Below are 8,376 nucleotides of genomic sequence, written 5' to 3'. Positions count from 1 at the left end.
CTACAGAGAATATATTTATTTACAGGATTTTGACCTGTACAGTATCAAGCAGTAGAAATACCATACTCGATCGTGCCATTGAGGTAATCAGAGAGAAATTGCTGAATTAATATGTGTGTCTGTATGTAAGTCCAAAAAACTGTAAATACATGTAAGCCGATTGTAATTTTATTTTTGATTGATGTAAAGCTAAAATATAACATACAATTAACATAATAAATCATGCAACACAACATACACCACAGCATAAAATAGGGCTATGCAACACATTATACCACAGCATAAAATAGGGCTATGAAACACACTGATCTCAAAGGAGTGTCCCTTTCATCAAAAGCTTTGTTACTCATTGACGTCATTTGCTATATATGCCAAAGCTTTCATAAGTCATACCTGACATACTGTATCAAGCCATGTCCCATGATAAGATAATGACAAAGTGTCAATTACAATGTAGCACAAGTGAGCTATTTCCTAGAAAACCCCTAAGCTACAGAAAACCAGAGAAATAAACTGACTCCAGAAATTCTAAGCAATAGCATAACCTACATCTTGGCCATTGGTGGCTTTCGCTTCATATTTATTCCTGGTTGTTTCTCAAATTGGTCTTAATTCAAACCAATGACAACTGATGGAAAATTACTGGGAAAAGTAACAGGAAAAAGAGAAAGACAGATTCTTGGCTTTTGATGAATGACAGTCTTTGCGAGTAGGTTTCACGATGGTACAGTGAACATTAGTTAATAAGTGAACTATTTCATGTTTCTTTATCAATACATGTAGGCTTCTACTACTGGCCAGGCCTATCAGTTTCTCTGTTGGCCTTGGATACCCCCTCAAACTCACAGTTTGGATGGTCAGTCGCAGCAACAGCAGGTGTCAGTTTTCACACCAGAGTCACCTGCACACGAGCAACCATAAGGCTTATTATATTAATTTTAGTTTGTCACATCTTGTATGTCAAAATGAATGTGAGGGGCATTGGGCTGTGGATGCTGTGTTACCTAGTGCTGACGGCTGCTATGTACTTTGATCTGGGTGAGCAGGAGGAGAAATGCCTCATTGAGGAGATTCCAGGCGACATGCTGGTCACAGGTGAGTTCTATGGGCAGTTGGAAAAGAGGACATTGTTCTGCATGGTTGAATTTCACTGTGCTGTATCTTAGCCACCTATCAGAAAAACACAAAACAGTTCAATGGATTAGCAGAGATCATGATGAAGTCATCCAGGAGGCATTTGAAATTTGATATTCTAGTAGTATTTACATCTGGAGAGGGAGTTTCAATTTGCAAAATCCTCTACTGTTTATGTAATAATGGTTTAACCCCAAGCAATCTAAAGCACACTGAGTTGTAATAAAACACTTAGAATATTTCCTTATACTGTCTGTGTTGTCTTTTTCTCAGGTTATTTTCTTTTGGAGAATTGGGATGCAAAAAATAACCTTAACTCCCCTCATCTTGGCCTCACTATCACTGTGCGAGATCCAAACCATGATGTACGTAGGTTTACAGAGCAGTTTACTACCCAGCCCACTCCCTAAACAAAAACATATGTTTGCATGTCCTGATTACATAAAACCATTCCTTAAACAGAGAGAACATACTCTTCATCTTTTTCTCCTCTTTGGTTCCAGATACTGATGAAAAAAAGATATGGCAGATTTGGAAAATTCACATTCACATCCCATGCTTCTGGCCCGCATTGGTTGTGCATGCAGTCCAACTCAACAAGGTTTTCAGTTTTCGCCAGTGAAAGGCTGGTTAGTTCATCCACACTTATACTTTGAATTCACTGAGTCTGCTGGACTGTGTTTGTATTTATTATGGATCCCATTAACTGATGCCAAGGCAGAATTAAGGCAGTTCATACCATTTTAAAAACATTACAATACATTCACAGATTTTAGAACACACTGTGTGCCCTTCATTCCCCTACTCCACCACATATCTACAGTTCTAAATCCATGTGTGTGTGTGTGTATAGTGCGTATGTTATCGTGTATGTATGCATGTGTCTGTGCCTATGTTTTTTTTTGCTTCACAGTCCCAGCTGTTCCATAAGGTGTTTTTTATCTGTTTTTGAAATCAAATTTTACTGCTTGCATCAGTTACTTGATGTGGAATAGAGTTCCATGTAGTCATAGCTCAATGTAGTACTGTGTGCCTCCCATAGTCTGTTCTGGACTTGGGGACTGAGAAGAGACCTCTTGTGGCATGTCTTGTAGGGTATGCATGGGTGTCCGAGCTGTGTGCCAGTAGTTCAGACAGACAGCTCGGAGCATTCAACATGTCAATACCTCTCATAAATACAAGGAATGATGAAGTGAATCTCTCCTCCACTTTGAGCCAGGAGAGATTGATATGCATATTATTAATATTAGCTCCCTGTGTACATCCAAGGGCCAGCCGTGCTGCCCCGTTCTGAGCCAATTGCAATTTTCCTAAGTCATTTTTGTGGCACCTGACCACATTTTACATTTACATTTTAGTCATTTAGCAGATGCTCTTATCCAGAGCGACTTACAGTAGTGAATGCATACATTTTTTTTTCTGTGCTGGCCCCCCGTGGGAATCGAACCCACAACCCTGGCATTGCAAACACCATGCTCTACCAACTGAGCTACAGGGACTGTAGTCAAGGTGAACAGTAGTCAAGGTGTGACAAAACTAGGGCCTATAGGACCTGCCTTGTTGATCGTGTTGTTAAGAAGGCAGAGCAGCACTTTATTATGGACAGACTTCTCACCATCTAGCTATTGTTGTATCAATATGCTTTGACCATGACAGTTTACAATCCAGGGTTACTCCAAGCAGTTTAGTCATCTTAACTTGCTCAATAGACACTCTGGCTTTACTCAAAGTCAGTGGCATATCGTTAGTAAAGATTGAAAGAAGCAAGGGGCCTAAACAGCTACCCTGGGGAATTCCTGATTCTACCTGGATTATGTTTGAGAGGCTTCCATTAAAGAACACCCTCTGTGTTCTGTTAGACAAGTAACTCTTTATCAACCTTATAGCAGGGGGTGTAAAGCCATAACACATACGTTTTTCCAGCAGCAGACTATGATCGATAATGTCAAAAGCTGCACTGAAGTCTAACAAGACTTAATTTTATCATCAATTTCTCTCAGCCAATCATCAGTCATTTGTGTAAGTTCTGTTGCTGCTCCATAACCATTACTGAACAATGTTCTGATATCTCCATCGCAGAGGATTCATTTTGATGTTCAGATGGGAGAGCACTCCATTGACCCCAGTGTTGAGATACACAAAGACACAGTCCAGAACATGGAGTACAGCCTGGAGCACCTGAGGGACCAGATCCTATACATCACCAGGCAGCAAGACTTCCAGAGGGTAAACCCTACAGTCTTGTCAACAATGCAAAGTATCACACACATAGGAAATAATCACAAACAAACACTTTATGAAAGAGTAATTTTCAAAAATTCTGAACAAAGCAGACTAGAATTTTGATCAGAACTACAGATGCATTGTTTGATGAAGACAACAAATATTGCATTGAGCTACTATGCCTGCCCTATTCAACTAAGAATGGTCCAAAATGAACTATCCACCACTACTTTTTTAATTCACAGGAAAGAGAGGAGACTTTCCGTCAGATCAGTGAAGAAACCAATGGGAAAGTTTTGTGGTGGGCTGTTGTGCAGACTTCCGTTCTACTATCAGTTGGATTTTGGCAAATAAAAAGACTGAAAGACTTCTTGATTGCAAAGAAGTTGGTTTGATATGCTTGGCTTTAGGGCTGGATTTATATCTTGCAGTACAATGCAAAGTGGCCACTAGAGTCAACAGCTATTCCAAAACTAGACTTACATCAGTGCTGATGCATCTATTTTACTGTACATTCTTCTTGAGACAATGTATGGATTAATAAAAATGTGCTTTGTTTAATCTTACACACCTATGCTATTTTGTATTATTATTACTTGACTGTAATTTCTATGAATTATAACACACATTCTTTTTTTATGGACGTAGATTTCTCTCAACATTTTGTAAATATATAAGTTGTGAGTCATAAACAAAAGAGATGTTGTGCAAATACAGAATTAAACTTTCAAATACAAATCAGTCTCTAACTCCGCCCATAAAATTTCACAAACATACACTACCATTCAAAAGTTTGCGGTCACTTAGAAATGTCCTTGTTTTTGAAAATATATGTATTTTTTTGTACATTAAAATAACACCAAATTGATCAGAAATACAGTGTAGACATTGTTGTTGTAAATGACGGCTGATTTTTTTATGGAATATCTACTGGCAGCTTCATTAACCTCTATGGGCTAGGTGGGACGCTTGCGTCCCACCTACTCAACAGCCAGTTGAATCCTGTGGCGCGTTATTCAAATCCTTAGATATGCTATTACTTCAATTTTTCAAAAATATTACTATTTTACACCATTTTAAAGATAAGACTCTCATTAATCTAACCACACTGTCCGATTTCAAAAAGGCTTTACAACGAAAGCAAAACATTAGATTATGTCAGCAGAGTAGCCAGCCAGAAATAATCAGACACCCATTTTTCAAGCTAACATATAATGTCACATAAACCCAAACCACAGCTAAATGTAGCACTAACCTTTGATGATCTTCATCAGATGACAACCCTAGGACATTATGTTATACAATACATGCATGTTTTGTTCAATCAAGTTCATATTTATATCAAAAACCAGCTTTTTACATTAGCATGTGACTAGCATGTGACTAGCATTCCCACCGAACACTGCCGGTGAATTTACTAAATTACTCACGATAAACGTTCACAAAAAGCATAACAATTATTTTAAGAATTATAGATACAGAACTCCTCTATGCACTCGATATGTCCGATTTTAAAATAGCTTTTCGGTGAAAGCACATTTTGCAATATTCTCAGTAGATAGCCTGGCATCACAGGGCTAGCTATTTAGACACCCAGCAGGTTTAGCACTCATCAAAGTCAGATTTACTATAAGAAAAATGTTCTTACCTTTGTTGTCTTCGTCAGAATGCACTCCCAGGACTTCTACTTCAATAACAAATGTTGGTTTGGTCCAAAATAATCCATCGTTATATCCAAACAGCGGCGTTTTGTTCGTGCGTTCTAGACACTATCCTAAAGGCTAAATAAGGGTGACGAGCATGGCGCAATTCGTGACAAAAGAATTCTAAATATTCCATTACCGTACTTTGAAGCATGTCAACCGCTGTTTAAAATCAATTTTTATGCCATTTTTCTCATAAAAAAGCGATAATATTCCGACCGGGAATCTGCGTTTAGATAAACAGACAAAGGAAAAGAAAGCATTCGGTCGAAGCGGGCACGCGCCTAAACCCATAGTACTCTGAGTGGCCACTTGCCAAAAGCGATAAAGTGTTTCAGCCAGAGCCTGCCTCGATATCGTTCAACTTTTTCCCGGGCTCTGAGACCCTATGGAAGACGTAGGAAGTGTCACGTTATTGCACAGATCCTGAGTCTTCAATAAAAAGAGCCAAGATGAAACACTACTTCTCAGACAGGCCACTTCCTGCTTGAATTCTTCTCAGGTTTTGGCCTGCCATAGGAGTTCTGTTATACTCACAGACACCATTCAAACAGTTTTAGAAACTTTAGGGTGTTTTCTATCCAAAGCCAATAAGTATATGCATATTCTAGTTACTGGGCAGGAGTAGTAACCAGATTAAATCGGGTACGTTTTTTATCCAGCCGTGTCAATACTGCCCCCTAGCCCTAACAGGTTAAATGGTAGCCGCAAAACATGTGCTGTTCTGTGAAGGGAGTAGTACACAGCGTTGTACGAGATCTTCAGTTTCTTGGCAATTTCTCACACGGAATAGCCTTCATTTCTCAGAACAAGAATAGACTGACGACTTTCAGAAGAAAGTTCTTTGTTTCTAGCCATTTTGAGACTGTAATCGAACCCACAAATGCTGATGCTCCAGATACTCAACAAGTCTAAAGAAGGCCAATTTTATTGCATCTTTAATCAGAACAACAGTTTCCAGCTGTGCTAACATAATTGCAAAAGGGTTTTCTAATGATCAATTAGCCTTTTAAAATAATAAACTTGGATTAGCAAACACAAGGTGCTATTGGAACACAGGAGTGATGGTTGCTGATAATGGGCTTCTGTATGCCTATGTAGATTTTCCTTTGAAAATCAGCCGTTTCCAGCTGCATTAGTCATTCACAACATGAACAATGTCTACAGTGTTTTTCTGATCAATTTGATGTGATTTTAATGGACAAAAAAATGTGCTTTTCTTTCAAAAACTAGGACATTTCTAAGTGACCCCAAACTTTTGAACGGTAGTGTATGTAATGATCCAAAAGCAAATGAGTCATCATTAACAAAAACAAATGATGATTAGCAAATAAATGCAAATACGTTTTTTTCTGGTTAACACAACGTAATTTAGAAACATATTTCTTAATTTGCAAACACAACAGTGGTCAAAAACATGTTTTTGTGAATGTCAACATTTGTGACTCCACAGATTTCATTTGTGACCCCCATCTTACTTATTTGTAACTTGCATTACATTTGTGAGAACGCAAAGGAGGAAAGGAAAGGGAACTAGGAAAGGAGGAGAATAAGCCAGGGCAGGAAATAGAGCAAGGAAAGGAGGAGAGAAATGGAAGTTAGGGAAGGAAAGGGAGAAAGAAATGGAGGAAAGGAAGCTAAGGTCAGAGGAAAGGAAAAAGTTAGAAAGGATAGGGGGAAAGAAAGCTAGGAAAGCAAAGGATGGGAGGAACGAAAGGAAAGGGATCAAGGTAAGCAAGCTAGGAAAGGAGGAAATTAATATAGGAAAGGAGGAAAGGGCAATTGTGATATATTCATTTTTATCTCATTTTTATTAGAACTGAGGATGTTCTACTCTGGATTCCGTATCATATATCTGCATAAACTGATCTGTAAAATTTAACTTACAAATATATGAGGCCATTCACAAATATGTGAAGCAACTCAAAAATGTAATGCAAGTCACAAATATGTAAAATGTTGGTCACAAATGTAATCTGTGGAGTCACAAATTTTGTCATATTCACAAAAACATATTTGACCACTGTTGTGTTGAATTTGTTTTTGTTAATGATGACTAATTTGCTTTTGGATATTGACATATGTTTGTTTAACTATATGGCATATTTACAGACTGTGAATTTTATTTAAAAGTTGCATTCTATATTTGCACATTTTTTTTGTGACTCACTACTTATATATTTTAAACATTTTGATAGAAATCTATCTCCATATTTTTGCCCAAAACGTCAATGATGACGTAGCCAGTCAATCAGAAAGCGATCCAAAATCAAAACAAACCGAAAATCTGAAGCTAGCTAATAGCTAGCTAAAGCCAGTAAAACGACATGGAAAGTCTTGTGAAAGCTTGCTAATTCCACAGAGAAACAAAAGGCCATTATATAAGTCAGATGTTGATCAGTCTTCAATAAAATATCCGTTACTTTGAGTAGATAGCTGTACCGGGGAAGCTAGGTTACGTTAGCTATTCTTTCTAGCCAACGTTAGCGAAAACTAGCTAGCTAAATTAGTCTAGGTAGCAAGCAATCTGCTTTGGCTGATCTGTGCGATTTGAGGGCAAGAAGATAGAATATGTTCATTTCTAGCTATGTCATAGTCTTACCTAATTATTTTACTACCTAACATTAACAGTTTGCTAATATCTTAGCTAACTGTAGAAAATGCCTTACTGGATCTGCTGTATCTCCTGCTTCAACCTCCCTGGTCCTGACTGCAAACTAGCTGTTGTCAGCTGTGGTCATGTCATCTGCAACATGTGTTTTCAGAAAGGTAGCATTTTCCGTCTCTATTTGATTGTGCTAATGCACCCTGTTATGTCTCTTGTGAAATTAAGTTCAACATATCATTGCATAACTACTGATGATATAGGCCTAACGTCATATGAACGAAAAATATATTACTTTGTCAGTTTGCTGCAGTTCTGTCTTTTTCAAAACAGTTACAGGCAAAACTTGAAAACACTGTCCTCTGCTGGTCTTTGTCTGATGTTACAGAAACAGTTTGGCGAATAGAAAAAATGCTCCATGCAGTTTGAAAGCCTCCATGTAGTGTAATATTCTGTTATTCTATTGTATATGGTATTGTTCCAATAAACACATTTTCATTTGTCTTTCAGGCAATCAAGGGAAATGCATGATATGTAAAGCAAAATGTCAAGTTACTCCTCTCTCAGACAAAGTAAGCAGCGATATCTTATATATCACGTTTATTTTTATTTAACCTTTATTTAACTGGCAAGGCTCATAAACAAATCAATGTGATGGCATACATAGGTCTATTTGATGGTAGCCATAACTTTTCAGTCTTGACTTTCACA

General features: G+C 37.8%; 1 protein-coding gene across 1 annotated transcript; it reads left to right on the top strand.

Moving 5' to 3' along the window:
* The first annotated feature begins 850 nt into the window (after positions 1–850).
* On the top strand, positions 851–3,923 carry si:ch211-255i20.3 (transmembrane emp24 domain-containing protein 11). Its single transcript, XM_014200146.3, has 5 exons — positions 851–1,095; positions 1,408–1,499; positions 1,638–1,763; positions 3,214–3,360; positions 3,603–3,923. The coding sequence occupies exons 1-5, from the start codon at positions 966–968 to the stop codon at positions 3,750–3,752; spliced, it is 645 nt and encodes a 214-aa protein (XP_014055621.1). The 5' UTR covers positions 851–965; the 3' UTR covers positions 3,753–3,923.
* Positions 3,924–8,376: the final 4,453 nt, after the last annotated feature.

Source organism: Salmo salar, chromosome 05 (assembly GCF_965601325.2).
Source record: "Salmo salar chromosome 05, fSalSal1, whole genome shotgun sequence".
In the NCBI taxonomy this organism is placed as follows: Eukaryota; Metazoa; Chordata; class Actinopteri; order Salmoniformes; family Salmonidae; genus Salmo; species Salmo salar.
Note: the sequence above shows the minus strand (reverse complement) of the source record. Positions and strands in the feature narration are given on the sequence as shown.

Coding starts and splice junctions, on each gene's coding strand:
- si:ch211-255i20.3 (XM_014200146.3), top strand. CDS start 966: ATGAATGTGAGGGGCATTGGGCTGTGGATGCTGTGTTACCTAGTGCTG. Junction 1,764..3,213: donor TTTTCGCCAGTGAAAGGCTG/GTTAGTTCATCC, acceptor TCTCCATCGCAG/AGGATTCATTTTGATGTTCA. Junction 3,361..3,602: donor GGCAGCAAGACTTCCAGAGG/GTAAACCCTACA, acceptor TTTAATTCACAG/GAAAGAGAGGAGACTTTCCG.